The sequence below is a fragment of the Corvus brachyrhynchos genome, unplaced genomic scaffold (genome assembly GCF_000691975.1).
Source record: "Corvus brachyrhynchos isolate BGI_N302 unplaced genomic scaffold, ASM69197v1 scaffold191, whole genome shotgun sequence".
Taxonomy (NCBI): domain Eukaryota; kingdom Metazoa; phylum Chordata; class Aves; order Passeriformes; family Corvidae; genus Corvus; species Corvus brachyrhynchos.
This window is the reverse complement of record NW_008236487.1, coordinates 1,065,240-1,081,566: the sequence shown is the minus strand read 5'-3', so window position 1 is coordinate 1,081,566 and position 16,327 is coordinate 1,065,240. Positions and strand designations below refer to the sequence as shown.

The 16,327-nt window shown below is 40.6% G+C and overlaps 1 protein-coding gene across 7 annotated transcripts in view; it reads right to left on the bottom strand.

The window, feature by feature from the left end:
* Window positions 1-16,327, bottom strand: part of ADIPOR2 (adiponectin receptor 2) — a 44,939-nt gene that overhangs the window by 9,919 nt on the left and 18,693 nt on the right. For all 7 annotated transcript variants that reach the window (XM_017726238.1, XM_008643988.2, XM_017726236.1 and 4 more), the window contains one exon: window positions 12,197-12,432. In XM_017726238.1, coding sequence (XP_017581727.1) covers window positions 12,197-12,364 — 168 coding nt within the window. In that variant the 5' untranslated portion in view covers window positions 12,365-12,432. The remainder of the gene's footprint in view (window positions 1-12,196; window positions 12,433-16,327) is intronic.

Here is a 16,327-nt window from a genome sequence, read left to right as displayed (position 1 = left end):
GCAGTGCTCCTCTAAGCCATGCTTCATTAAATCCCAGGTATGGAGTCTGAGGCTTGCAGCATACCCACCTCTAGGGAAGGATTACTCCCTATTTTATGTTTCAATGTCACTGTGCTGGTGTTAATGCCTCTATAATGTATCTGGCATTTTAGGGTAATAAAAGGTAAGTCAAGGAGAGGAATCCATTTACCTTGTTAGAAATGTTTCACCTCAATTTTCAGTCCAAATCCAAAAACCTATTCTGTTTAACTGACACTTCTGTTCAGCTTGTAATCCAGCACTGGAATTTACTCATTTGTTTGATTTTTCAAGGTATTTCAGAAACTACTATGAAACTTCTGCCAGTTAGACAAAGGCAAATTATCAGAGAAAAGCAGGAACAGGGATCAGAGTTTTAAGCAAAGTTCAAATATAGAGAAACATCCATCTCCTCCAGGTGTTCCAAGAGAATTATGAAAAGGAAAACTAAAACGATCTCCTGAGCTGGGATATCAGGCTGGTACACATCATTAATAACTTCACAGGAACAACATTTGGTAGTTTTCTGCTCTATCATGACTTATCACATCATCTGCATATTATGATACACTCTAGCTTCCCATGCAGGAGAGATGCAGGGAGCCATGGAAGTTCTATATTCCTGTTTGCTTCCTGCAATGCTCAAGGCCCATCAGAGACTCCGTTCAACACTTCAGCTTCCAAGGAAAACAAATGGGAGGAAGCTAGGAAAGAGAGAAGGAGCTTCAGACTTAATGCAGAGAGCTGCCACGCACCCCGTGACCAAGCCAAGAAAGCTCCACAGCCAGCAGAGAGGGAGACTGGCCTCCTCCACATTTCCCAGAACACTTCTTCCCCTCCTATTCCCGTATCAAGGTTAACAGCTTTCAAATCAAGATGATGTATCAATAACACCATCCAAAGTGGCTGAGAATATAGTATATAACCTCACTTACTTTATCTACAAATTATTATCAGTAATGCAGATTAATGCCCTGAATGTTCAAGCCAGGGATGGGAGCTGGCTGTGCATTTGTCCCACATTACAGCTCTCTCCTTAGTGTAAAGCCTTATTAACTGTTTCTGCCAAGTTAACTCAATGAGCTGCTTAAAATTTTAATTTTTGAATAAAAAAAGGAGACTTCTTCTAGCCTACAGTGAGCTATCCAGAGTCTTCAATATTTTTGGGGTTTTGATAGAGAAATGACATGCTAATACCTGCTTTTGTACCCAATGCTTGCTGCAGTCACTGAAGCTTCATCTTTCAAAGAGGTCCCATCAATCAGTTCTTGACCCAATTTTGCTTATCCAGAATGCAATTTCTGGTACGTAATACACAGTATATACATCCTTCAAGTTTTACATATGACCTCACATTTGTCCACACTAGGAAAACTTGATTGCATAAACAAATCTTTGTGGATAACCCATGTCCCTTGTACTGTCTGCTCACCTTCATTTATCATTCCAGTGAACAACCCCTCTGAACAACCTCTCGTATTTTACAGCAACGATTGATATATTGACCAGCTCTAAGCAGATTCTCCAGCAGAATAAGACAGTATTAAATACACTCACTCTGCCTAGGTTATCCCACTAGTTCTACTCAGAAAGGCACCAGCAAGATGCAAATAGGTTTAATATCCTTCTAAAACAGGCACAACTTCTGTTAGGCATTGGAATTTTTTAAAAATTTGGTTTCATTCTGACTCAACAACATTCACTGACATTATTTCTCACACTGTCAATTTTACTGGCTTTTTCTACTAATGGAGCTCTCTAGGATTCTCAGCTTTCAGTATCATAAATAATTAACTCAAGGTCATAGAAACACAGAATGGTTTGGGTTAGAAGGCAGCTTTAAAGATCAACTAGCCTAAGTCCCCTGCTGTGGAGGTCTGGATAAGATGCTCATGACAGTCTGCACAATTTAGCACCCAAAGAAACCTTTGGTTTCCAGGAGCATGCTTTATGGAAAAGCAAGGCTGGCATTTAGGTTCCAGTGCGTTTGACAGAGGAAGCACTGCTATGCCTTTCAGCTGCTCTAGAATTGCTTCCCCCAGCTGCACACAGTAACCAGCTCAAACGGGGTGAACAAGTTAGTCATCCTCAACTTACACAACTGGGTGGACTGAAGGAAAAAGGTCCCTTACGGAATCAAAGCCTGTATTCATTGCGGTCAGCCCAGTGACTCAAAGCCAAAAAATGTTCATTTCCCCCTCTGCACATACTCCCATTTCTAGAATGATGGGAAGGCTTAAATTTGAACAGACTGTAAAGCTTGAAGAGCACAGCTATTTCTGAACTAGTCCAAAATCTTTGCATTTTGGCCACGTGCCTACAAACAAATCATTACTGAGCTTCTTTTGGTGATAAAAGGAATTCATATCATATACACAGTCCAGATTACTGCCAAAAAATGGAATTGATTTTACTATCTCCTTCCTGCCATTAAACTGCAAAATTAGCATTCAAGGGAAAAAAACTAAAGCTCAGCTTCTTAGTCCTTTTCTTGCTAAGGAGGCAAAATGAGGCCTGTTCTGGAACATCCATCCTCCCTTGACTCCCTCCTGTACCGTCTCATTGGGAAGAACAGTAAACTGTGTCTGTTGGAAGCCAGAAATCCACAGGGGAGGGCAACACCAACATCAGTTTTCACTTGGAAATCTGAAGGAGTCTACTGACCTTCAGTTCTTAAGGCAATAACTGAAAGGAAAAAATACCACTCTTCTGCTCCGAAGGTAACACTTCCACTATGACAAGTTCCTTCATATCTTAGGACTCACCTATTTTCTCCTCTTTGGCTGATTGTATCAGAAATTCAAGACTACTTCTAGACCATAACAACAAAAGCAGGCACATTCTTTTAGGACCCGTTTTCAACTATTTCTAAGTCCTGCCCACAGAATCACATTTTAAAATCAGAAACATATTGGGTTTCTAAGACCATGAAGGAAGTGAGAGCCCAGAAGAAAACTCTGATACTCCCACTTTTAATGAGCTATGGTATATCCTGAATTAAGTGCTTCAAGAATAACTTTTGCCTTTGTAGTTCCTAGACCATAGGCCAAAGGGATGTTCTTTTACTCAACTTCTTTTAAAGCATCCCAGGTTTGACTAAATAATTCTGTGAAGTCTTCAGAGCATTTTAGAGTACCTTTAAAAAAACCCCCTTGTTTGTAACAAGCAAGCTTGTTACAATCCTCAGCTGTCACTCTTCTAGTGCACACATGCAGCAATGCATACAATCAGTCTTTCACATTAATCAGAAATCATGGCTTCTGGGTACTTACACTCTAAAAGGTCTGGACACTTAATTCTATGGAAATGCCAAGCAATCATTCCAACTTTAATCCTACTGCCTTTGCAAATTCCCAAAGTGTTAAAGCTACCAAAAACCAGCACAGGTACCTAATGAGATGGAAATTATCCAACAGATGTATAAGTACAATCTGAGTTCAGTAACGGTACCAGAGAATCAAACAAATCTGAAGGACAAGTGAAAATATCCAGAGGAACCAGCTTTCCTGGTTTATCCATATTCACTTTATTTTGTCAAGTGTTACAGTTTCTTTTGTGATAACAGTGACAGACAAGAATGTAGAAGAAAAAGGGAGAGATCAGACTTAATTATATCACTTTGTATGAGAACCAGGCAACACACTTCCAGGGACAGATCATCATCTAAACAAGAATTTCAGAGCATGTTTTGGTAGGGATCAAAGAGGTTTAATACCAAACCCAAGACTTAGATCACCAGAGCAAACGAAGAGCAAGACACCCTAGAGCTCAATCGCACAGTGCTGATCATGAGAAAAGTTTAACAGTAAAATCTCAATCTTATATAGCAATGGTACAAAAGGTAAAAGAAGGTTTACATTTAGTACAAGAATTTCTCATCTGAATGCAGTCCAAAAATGTCAGATCACATAGCCAAAGATCCTGTTACAGAGAAAAGTGCAGTAAAACCTGCTCTAGTAAATGCAACATACTTCTCTTGTCTACTACAACAGCTTATCCTTCTCACATAGACTAACAGTTTCTATACTATCACTCTCAAATCTGTTAATAGACATGCTGTTTAATAATGTCCTTACTATGGAAAAGCCTGTCAGAAGTCAATTCATAATTGCAGAAAAAGATTCCAGAAACATTTTTCCCACTTTTCACTAAGTTGTGTTCAATGGACTTCAAGCAGTCAAAGCGTATTTTGGTCTGTAGTTTCTTGATGTCAATTTGAAGACTTCTAGAAAGTTTCAGAGTTTGCACGTGACTGCTGCTTGCACAGGTGACAAGCAAGTTCTGGTTCATCACTTCAAAAAGTGTCATCAATGTTGTTGATTTGAGTGTGCAAACTAAAACATAAGTTAAATCTGAACGGAGCCACCTTTTACTCTGTAAAAAGTGGCCATCTCCTCCCTCACCCCCATCTGACCAATGCCCATCCCGTCCCCCAGCAGAGATCAGCAGCTCCCAACTGGCTCTCCCCAGTTCATACACTGGGCTCCATGTTCCACGCTATGGAATATCCCCTTGGCCAGTTCAGGTCAGCTGCCCTGGCCATGTTCCCTCCCAGCTTCTGGTGCCTCTCCTCACTGGCAGAGCTGGGATGCTGAAAAGTCCTTGACTCAGGGTAAGCACCACTGAGCAACAACTAAAACATCAGTGTGTTATCAATGCTATTCTCATCCTAAATCCAAACCACAGAACTGTACCAGCTGCCAGGGAGAAAATCAGCTATCCCAGTCAAAACTAGGACAATTAGTAACAGCAATAAAACTCTCCTAAACCCCAGAAAGGGCACAAGTTTTCTGTATCAGGGCTTCTTTTCAGACAGAGCCATTACTCAGTTACCCAGGAGCCTAACTGACCGTGCACATACCTATGTAGTATTAAGCTCTGCAGTTAATGAACTCGCAGGTCTCAAAGGTCAACTGTTTGTCATGCCAAGTCACCACCACGATGTCACCAGTGCCCTAAACCTACCACTGCAGGAATTTTCAAAGTACCACGCAGTCTGTATCTGTTCTGATATTCTTGCTTCCCTCAGCTGCTGACAGACACTCCCCCCCTCTCTTCTTGATCTCTGCCCTGACAGAACTCTGTGCTTTGGTAGGAACACAGGCAAGATAGCTCAGAAAAACCAAATGTCTTGATTAACACTGAGTCATAGCATATTATATGACATGGTATTTATACCCTAGTTTCTTCCTAAAACTCAAGTTACAAACATATGTTGCTGCATTTACAATACCACTGTTATCCCCCATATTAAACTGAAGTCACAAAGTCTAGACATGACTCTGAGTTCTTACTCTTGTTTATCTTGATCTCATCAGATGAATGATTAATAGTGCTTAACATGACATTCAAGTCATTTTATGTTCCTTGGGGCAGTGTGCCAGATTCAGTAACTCGAGAGCATTCAGCAAAATGGCCAAAATACGTTCAAGGCTATAATATAAAAATGTTATTTTTCTAATCACAGCTCTGTAACATCCTTTTCAGCTGGCCAGATTGCTTTTTTTCAGCAGCAACTCCTCTGTGCCCATTCTGTCAACTGACCTTTTATCAACCAGCCTCTTGTAAGGGGGAAGCAGCAATAAGTGCTGCCACGCCATCTCTTCTAAAACCCTGTTGCACATTTTTCAGAATTTCTTCAACTTATATTCTTTGCGTTGTAAGAAATCAACCGGAAACGAACAGCACCATAAAACTTTCCTCGACTTCCCCTAACTTCTGCACATGCCAAGTTATTTTAAAATAACCACTCTGTCCTTTAGAATTCACATTCTCCCTGACAAGCTTGTAAACACAGCCACACCACAGTTTCCAAAAGGCTGACTACATCCATCCTCTAAGCAGGGTGTGCAAAGTTGCGTTTGCTGTCACTGGACCAAAACAAGTCTTTCATTAGCACTTAAAACCCTTTAGGCCTGTTGGTCAAAATGTCAAGTACTTGAAGGTTCCTGGAGTTTAATGTTTTTCCTTTGTAGGTCACCTTCTTATAAAAGATACAGTCCATTTAATATAGCACTTGAAAACAGCTTTACACAACTGGTCACGGGTGACTGCTTGCTGGCACTCATTAAAAACAAGCACTAACATTCAAAACGCATTTAGCAAATAGTCCTAGGACAAAGTCACATTTTGGTTTCAGCAGCCTTGCTAGAACACTGATTAGAACTAGCTCCCTTCTTAAGTATCTTCAGATGGAAAGGGTCTGTTGAACCTCTGAGCAGCAGCAGCAGCTGCTACTGATTTTCTGTTAATGCCCAGTATTTGACGAGGGCCCAAGGCCTCAATGCCCACATGTGCTCATCAGTACAGTTTGGAGGAGAGCCTGTACAAATTGTCTCTACTGCAGAAGAGTCTCATGTGCCTTTTTCTGCTCCTCTGCCATTGTCAATCCTGACAGGAGAAAAAGAAAACAAGCATGCTGGGCTTATGGAAAAAGAAATGCTCTGTTACAAAAATAAGCAAAGAGAGATTGAAAGTGTACTCCTGAACTTAACATAACAGCAGAGTCAATCAATCTGAAACAGTTGGAGGAAGATGCAAGTTAACCCACCAGCACAACACTATTTTTTTCTCTTCTATCACTGTGAAAGGTCGACGCACCCCCCCGCTGCTGCCCAAATCAGGCAGATATGATCTCCAGGAGAACAAAGGCAAAACCCGTGGAATCCAACCCTTGTCCAGGGAAACTGTTGTGCCAGTGAATTATAAACAGAACTACTCCCTCCCTCTCCTAGTTTCAACACGCAGCACAGCAAGCAATGGTTACAAAACCTGCTGGCAGGCAGGCAGCAAACTCTGAGCACCACCACTTCCCCTCCCTCCCAAAGCACGGAAACACTCCACAGTAATGGGACACAGTTGAACCCAGCTGCAACTCAACAGCCTTCACCTAGGACAAATTCCTTGGTAATTCGGTGAGAGTTTTCTGGGAGACAGAGCAGACACAGAGACATGGACATTTCCTACATGTTACCAGCCTTCTGGGCACTGCCTGAGAATGCCTGACTGGGTCACCAGTTTGCCTTTTCTGCAGCCTTTCAAGCTCTCACAGTCTGTTCATAACCCAGGCACATCAACTGCCAAGCAAGGGAGGCATCAGCATCTGACCAACTCAGGCCTGTGGAGCCTGGAAACCATCTCCATAAACGTGTCACACTGTCCTCATACTGTCTAAGTGGGAATACTTGGAGATATTCTGCTCTGTGTATCCAAAAATGCTTTCCAGTACAAAAAAAAAAAAAAAATACCTACTCTACTCAAGCACTTCAGTGACTAGGAGTCTGAGTAAAATTCACATTACTTCCAGTTCTTAGAACAGCAAGTGAAGGAGAAATGCAGATGTTAAGATCTTTTTGATCTGAAGCAAAATGTCAACTCACATGCTTTCAAAGAAATAACATTTCTTCCCAAGAGTTGCAAAAATGGAGGAAAGGAAGAGATAATAAAGAAATCTACAGAACAACAACATTTGAACACAATCAGCTTTAAAACAAAAGGAAATGTGCTTTGGTGGGACCTCAAACTTGATTTTGCCAGGCCTCTTCCATTCACACTCTACCAATAAAACCTGCAATGCAATGGAGGAAGAAGGCAAATACAGAAGCAAATGCCAACTTTGCAATCATAACCCCAAAGAACCAATAGAAAAACGCCAGACTGAAAAGGAAGCTAAATGGTTTAAACTTGCAAGTAGATCTACAAAGGATGAAATTTCACACAATCAGAATTAACAAATATTAGCTCCAGAAAGACTATTCCTAAGACTCAAATGTCTCCCTTTGACCTTCAAGACTTCACCTCAGTCTTTTTCACTCAGCTGGCATGCACCAGAAAGCCAAGCTGACGATTCCATTTATTTACATGCACCCTTCTGCAATACCAAAAAAGTATGTCTGTAGTCTGCTTCCGTAGATAACATGTAAACACTTCTGTAACAGAGAAGGCTTTGAGTAAGTCCTAGGATTCAAATTAAAAGCCTCGAGTCATTTGCTCACCCTCAATTACTCTAGAAATTCTCTTTTGTACCTGAAATCCTGTTACATCCTTCTGCCTTCCTCTTTCAAGTCACTTTGGTATTTATGTTCTAGAAAGACTCCTGTAGGTACATGGAGATATCATGAAATTTGTCAGAGGTCAATTAAGTTCTCCTTTGAAAGCCCATACTCCCTTGAGAAGCAATCCAGAGGAGTATTTACCCAAATTTCTTCTGCCCATTCAGATGACTTGAGGGCTACACAAACCTCCTCTCAGAACCTTACTGTAGGTTACCAAACACTTCAAAGCAACAGGTCTCCACTTTATGGGCACGTTTTGGTGCCACACAGGACAACTGCACAACACAGCTCAACTGCATGGAAGATGAAAGCAATCGGCATCCAAGCACGGAAAACCCGATGAGATGACTGAAACAAAGGGAAAGAAAACGGTTCTTTTGTTTACCTCCTGTCACCGACAGGTTTAAGTACAAAAGGAAAGAGTCAAGCACAGGGTTTTGGGCTGCATAAAGAGCCCATTCATCACATTGTAAGAAGTCACATGCATTTGATTGTGTCAGCTTAACAAAGTCACAGCAGGAGAGATTTCTTTAGGAACTATCACTGATGGAATTGCAAAGGCAGTTAAGACACAGAAACTCTGGGACAGGAGAAAGGATGCTGTCCCAAAGGCAAGGCAATCCAGGATGCTACAGGAGGGAAGCACCTGCTGAAAAATGCCTTATCAGCACATAGTGTAAACCAGAAAAAGGAAAAAAGGTTTAAACTGCTGAAGGAATGAGAAGAATTATGCAGCTTGCTTGATCCCTTTCTCATCATCAAATGCTTACCATACAGACAAATGGTTACTATTTCTCCAAATCGCAGAAGGCTCACCACTCACCTGCCACTACACTAATTTCATGTTTAAAGATAGCAAGATGTGTATCTAGTCCTTGAAACTGGTACTTGGAAGAAGGGATAATCTGTGGACATATTTGCACTCTAGGAGAGAACAGAGTTATGGAATAAAACACAGACTGAGAGGTTTGGGTATAAATAGGATATTGATGATGTATGACTTGTATCTTCTCATAGGAATCACTATATAATTGGCAGATGAACAGCACTGGCAGAAGGATGCAGCTGTGTCATTATTATTTTGAATAAGCATGTTCAATATGGCTAGTAATTCTTTGCTACATGTATCTGAATGCCACAATTTACAGGAAGTAAGATCTTTAATTTTTAGCTCACAGCTATGCAACCTCCCAGGTAGGTTACTGGTGCCAGGGTCAAAAGCCTCAGAAAAAAACCTTTTAGGAGTAGATCTTATTTCTTAATATTATCTCCATTTTTTTTCCCAAGAAAATGCTTTACTAGTTATGAGGACCAATATTTTGGCCCATCAAAATGAGGAGTACACAGTATACAATGCAAGCTGCGAGGGAGATGGAAAATAATTCTGAACAACATAATGACATGCTTCCATGCTTTCCTCCTTAGAAAAGACTATTAAAATAATTCATCAAAATCAACTACTACCTCTTAAGAGCTCAGACTGCTTACTTCTACAAGTGGAGCCGGAAGTGGATATACAAGCTTTTTTTTTAAGGAATCTTGTACAGGAGAGTTTGGAGAAGATTTTATACAAGTAAAGAGCTGCAATGGTGTAAGCAGGGTAATAGGAGGCAGTGGGAAAATAAACAATGCAGTATTATCACAGGATAAAAAGGTACACATTTTTACACTAATACCTCAAGTCTTAGGCCCAGTACATTTTAGAATACATATTTATTATGATAAAAGCTTTTCCTAAGTAGAAGCATTTAATAGCATATTAAATGATGATGGGGGTTCTACCATCAAGACACTACACAGCCCTCATCCACTTCCCTCCTCCAACAAGGAATTGTTACCATCAGCTCCATCGTGGCTGCATTTAGCACTAAACACTGATGCAATGAGCACTACTTGAGACCTTTTATAAGGCTATGTTTAGCTTGAGTGCCTGAGTACTATTGCCATCTAGCCAAGAACAATATCCTTATATTACTGTTATCTAAACATGAACCTCTTCCAGACCAGAGGAAAACCAGGCTTTTGAACTTATAAGTCATGCTAATGAACTAATAAGTCTCTCTGCTGAGACAGTTGCACAGAGCCAGAATGCACAGCAGAGCAGAAGAGTGAATCCTAGCTGACATTCGAGCAACAGCTGTGCTGAGGCTTACACAAGGCAGAGGAAGATGTACAGCATAATGTTTTTTCCAGATTATTTGGAACACTGCAAAATATCACATAATAAAGGCCATTTGGCAAGCCAATATTGGTACTTTTGACAGCAAAGTGTTTTGGGATGATCCATTAGAAGCATCAATTATTCAGCCTTTTAAGACAAAAAACAATTTAAAGACATCATACTAACAAACCCAAGAAATCACAGAGGACAGGAATAAAAGGGTAAAAAACAATTCAAAAAGACAGGAGGCCATCTATGGCAGAGAAAGTGATACAGATTAAGATAGAACAGCAAGGCCCAAATGGCAAAAACAAATTTCTGTGACAGCACTTTAGAAGACCAGGAAAGAGAAATCAAACATGAGAAAACCAAACATTTGTAGTGAGCCAAAACAAAAAAAAACACAAACTTTTGTTGTATGGATGAAAGCAAAAAACCAAAAAGACAACATGTGCTAAGAATGTCTGAAAGAGGGAATGAAAGTACTTCAATCATTTCATTTCCAAAATGTTAGAATTAAACACTGATTCATCCAGATAATTTCTGTGTAGCTAAGCAAATGTACAATTAAAGCACATAACCAATTACGGACTTTTACCTTGGCTATTCCATCCACAGGCAACAGGTAACTCTCATTATTCAACCAGGAAAGTCAGAGGCAAGAATGAAAACAGCCTTCAAAACAGATGATCCCAAAAACACCAACAGATAAACATGTAACTTCAAAATATCTGCTAGCACAACTCAACTTTTCTTTTTCTAACCAGTCTTGGCCAAGGCCTTCCACCTTAAACACATGCTTCACAACCTTGTACAAAGCAGAAGAAGACTCTGGGTATTTCCCTCGTCATGGTACTGAGAATGTCCTAGAGAAGTCACAGCAGTACAGCTGCGAGCGCCTTGGCTTGGCTTACTAGACATGAATACCAACCCTGACTTCTCATTACAAGAATGCACAGAACTAAATTCTGTAAGAGCTCCAACTCATCAAGCTGAGAAGGCAAATACCAGTTCTCGTGTCAGCTGATCCATGACGGGGGGCCACACACACACCCAGAATTTGTGGCAAATGCAATTACAGCCACAGCCCAACATACATTAAGTAGCACCAGCATGTTTTTGCTGCTGGCTAAAACCACACAGTTGCTGTGACTGAGCTGATACAGTAAACTCATTACTCCATGATAAACTGGACAGTGAGTCTAAGACAAAGGCCTCTTCCACTTAACTATGCTGATATCTACCTGAATATATCCTGGGAGAAGCATTAATTACATTTCTGGAACTGTCTAACCAGAAGGTACTTTTGTCCAGTGCTTAGACATTGTCTTTGTAGAACACCTGATTAAGCTGCAGATGCCTTTCTGCATGTTGTGGCTGCTAAAACTTCCAAAGGTTCATGCACCAAAAATTTATAAACACTGCCACTGGCTTAGAAAATGTGTGAGCCACCAACTGCTAAAGGCTGGAAGAGTGTCTGAGGCAAGCAACACAAGGTGCTTCCCCATCCTTTTGCTCTTGTGAGTCTGTTACAGGAATGCTTGCAAACAGATCTTTCTGTCCTAATCATCAGAAAGATATCAATTAGCCAAGGTTCTGATTATATGCAGCCGGAGTCAATACTTCTCCTTTCACCTATAATTAATTGAAAATTACAGAACAAAAATATTTTTGTATGAGCAGCATCTCAGCAGAGAACAAACCAATACAAGTCCCATTTCTTTGAGGAAAAAATAAAAACAGAAAAGCTGGTAAAACTAGTTATGCCCAGTCTTGTCACCCAAGTTCCCATACATTCAACTGCATACTTCTGGAATCTTCCTGGTATTATTACAGTTATTTAGCAGGCATTAAAAGGTTGTAGGCTCATGGTCCACATTTCTGAAAGCTATTTAAAATGCTGAAGCACTTATGTCAAAACTCATTTTTCCTATCAAGCCTAACAAGTAACCATATGACTTACATTTTCCTGATCAGAAGACAGTGGTGGCTCCACTAGAAGAAGGCTCTCCTGAGAGCTGTCCTCTTCAAAGGTTGCCTGTGCTGTTGCAGTGTCAGACATGTGTCCTTTTCTGAGCCGTAGACCCGGCTCTGGAGAACCAGCATTATCGAGTTCCGTTAGCTCATTCATGAGATGCTGGAAGCCTTCTCAAATATTCTCTTTCTTCTTGGTTCAGTTTGGCTGATTATGCCTTGGCTCTGAAAGACAAATGGTTTGTGTAACTCAACTGCAGTTGAAAAGAAGAGTGCAAAAGTTGGCTGGAAGAAGAGCTTGCTTACGAGCTACCAAACAGCTACAACAACTGCCTTTATATGTGCCCAAACTCCCACCAGATCAATCACACAGATTTCTACACTGCTGGATAATGAATTCTCATCCTGAGACCACTAACAGTTTCATACCCTAACACAAGTGAAACACAACTCTGAAGATGATAGAAAAGTGAGCTTCATAAAACAGTACATCTACAAAACCACAGCAAATTTTTATGAATTATTTCTACAAAGTTGCAAGCACCAGGCTGTAAATACTATTTAGAAATAATCTACTTATCACAAGTACTCCACAATTATTGTATTTTTTGCAGGTATGAAGCTCATACCCAAGCTCAGTTATCCAGTCTAGGTTTCACCAAAACTAGGACATTAAGTACTGGTTATAGCAATCAAGCAAAGCTCAAGCAGAGCTCAAGCAGCAACTAATTTTAAACAGACTGCAAGGAGGGCAGTAGCACACAGAGCAGTTATGCTTCCCTTGCTTGAATTAACACGGTCACAATCACTGCCAGGAACGGGTTTGTACCTTTACTTGGGCAAGGAATTAGAACACGCAAATTTAAACACTGTTCATTCCATCAGAGCCATCAGAAACAGGTAAATCCCCCCGAAAACAATAACCATGATTTCTACTCAGAAAAGTAATTGTATTTTACACTTACAACACTGCAAAAAGGATTCAGGGTAAATTTAACTCAAAATGCTAAAGATTTGATCAAATTTACAGAAATTTGGTGAGAACTGTTAATCTGAGCCCTCATCCAAGAGTATTATTGGTCACATTTGTTTTGTACATCACTGTGTGGTGTCACTTCAGCAGCCAGTTAAGAGATACCTGTTTGACACTGGTAGCCTTGGGAGGCACAATCTCCAGAGAACAATCTGAGTGCCACAAAGCATCAGAATGTATTATGAGAATGAAGCCACAGCTGAGGCTTCAGAATCACTCTGAATGACAATCTATTTATTTTGCACTAATCACTTGGCGTCATTCTTATTACTGTAGCACCTAAGTACTCAGATGTTACTAACACATAACTACATTAAGACAACCCATCTAACAAGTTTTAACTTGCCAGTATGCATAATTAAATTGGAATTTTAGTGGCCAATAAATGATGCTGAAATTTGTCATAATGTAGGAGGGAAAATTAAAAATGTAAGATAGGGAATTGATATTGGCAGTTTTGTAATAAAATGTCACCTCCAAAAAGCCAATAAATAATGTATTCTGTCCTTACAGGAACTCATTTCATTTACATATGATCACTACAAGGTAATTCTCAGCTCTGACAAATGGGCTATAGGTAATTTTGCTGCAGCAGTTTGTAATACTATATCCCCTCAGCTGCCTGGCAATCCTCAGAGGAGAGAGCTGCTAATGAGCAGGTAACAGACTCTGCAGAACTAAATGATACCAAGTTGTCCGATTTCAGTATGGCACACTGCTTTAATCACCCAAGATAGTAAGGTGACAATCTGACAGTAGAGCAGATGGCATCCCCACCTTCCTGCTACCTTCACTACAGGGTCAGCAACCTCCATCTGAGAAGCAACATCTAAAACAGCCACAGCTGTTTACTTGGTAAACACAAGGGCTACAGGAGAATTAAGATGAAGTTTAGCAACATTACACAGGAAGCTCAGTGAAGAAGTTGAGCAAGTAGATTTTAAGAGCAGGAACAAACATTTAGAAAGCCAGAGAACTGAAATCTTGACTGTTTTTGTCATATTTCAAGCAGCCAATTCACAATTCTATTTTTATGCAAGAAACATGAAGGCATAATCACACTGCCATTTGGCAAAACTGATGTAAGAAAGAAAAGAGTATGCAACAACAACTACAGCTTGAAACTAAGCTAACAGGCACCTTAATCTAAAAGGCAGCCTGTAAGAGACTCATTTCAGTACAGTACTACACTGGTTTTGGCTGGGATAGAGCTAATTTTCTTCCCAAGTAACCATTACATGTGATGGAGCCTGTCTTTCCTGGGGATGGCTGAACACCTGCCTGCCCGTGGGAAGTGGTGAATGAATTCCTTGGTTTGCTTTGCTTGTATCCACAACTTTTGCTTTACTTATTGAACTGTCTTTATCTGAACCCACAGGTTCTCTCTTTTACTCTTAGGATTCTCTCCCCCGTCCCAGCGGGGCAGAGTGAGCAAGCAGCTGTGCAGGGCTTAGCTGCCCGCTGGGGTTAGACCACAACAAGTACACTGAACCAATTTGAAACTGTAGCTAAAACCAGAAAAATGCAAGTAAGCAGAGCAGCTGTTTATAAACAACAGTTACACACAGGCACACCCCCCTACCTGCTATTCCACACATTTCAAACAGGTAGTCAGTACTAACAGCCCTAGCTCGTTCCACAGATTGGGCAATTTCATGAGACGTTTAACCAGCAAGCTTTACTGGTTCTTCTTTCTGCCAGATTTAAGCAATAGCACTGCCCCTGTGTGCTGCATTACCACTATATTGCCTAATGGACTGTCCTTACATCACCTCTGTGACATTGTGGGAGCAATGCTCTGGGATGAAGTACAGCCACACAACAGGCTGAACCACATTTGGCCGAGATGCTTGTGAAAGGCTCTGCTAATACAAGATACAGGAATGGCAAGAGACTTTTACATCAGACCTTGAGGATTTACTGCACGAGCACTCGCTGCCAAGCATTCACTAAGGTTAAAAATAAAAGATGCATTTCACCTCCAGCGAGTCAGATTTGCCTTCAGCAGTAGAGCTGGTCTTCAGAGCTCTGCAGAAATAGAGGTTGTTGTTTCTTGAAAATACAATGAGATTGTTCAGTGAACTAAGATGTTTCCATGTCATTCATGCAGGATCCTCTTAGTGCTAAATATGCTTGCCCTAAATGAGCATGCAAAGGTAAGCAAGATAAAAGCTAATCCAAAAGCATCTCTACTGGGTCTTAGTTCTTTTTAAAAATGTACTACAACAGCAAGAAATACATGACTGAATGCAACAGGAAGGTGCCAACACAGAAGTGCTAATAGCCTGAAATATCTGTTCACAGGTGAAAGAAAGCAGTGAAGACTATGAACAGGAAAGGCATAGGTGGTCTTTAAGTTCTATCTTAAAGTTTCAATGACTCACAGCTCAGTGAACAATGACCTCTTCTTAAGAAATTAGGAAGTCTAAGTATGGTCAGTAGCAGCTAACCAGAAGATGATGGTTGAAACACTGTGAGGAGACTTACTGCCCCATTCTAAGATTGCACAGTTCACAAAAACAAAAACTAGAAAAAAGAAATCTATAGAACACCTGAGGTCTTGGAAAATATTGCTTTGTGTTTCATTGAGATGATAAATCTCATAAATAAAGTCCTTCAACATTTTTTGTTGCATGCAAATTAAAGGTTTCATTAAAATTAGCTTCCATTTAAAGAGGAAGTTGCCATTATGACTTAAAATCTACTTAATGATTGCATATATAATATCAGCATGTAGATGAATCAGTGAGTTCCTGCTGTGTTTAAATAAGCTGAGAAAAGCATCTACAGAGTTTGGTCTGTTGGGTTTTTTAATACAGAAAACTTCTAGATGCTCTGTCAGCTTTTAGAAAGGACTTAGCAGTTTAACAGAAGCAGAGTTCTAAACACAGCCTATAAACACAAAACGAGGCACTCCTTCAGCCAACTGTGTGTGCTGCTGCCTTGCCACACACCCCCTAGAGCAGCCTCAGCTGCTCCCTCCAGCCCGGGTCAGCAGGGGCCTAAGCACAGTCAGTGCCAGCCTGAGGCTCAGCCCTGCCATCTTTCCAAACAGAACTAGCAGGCAGTATTATTCCAGCATTCACT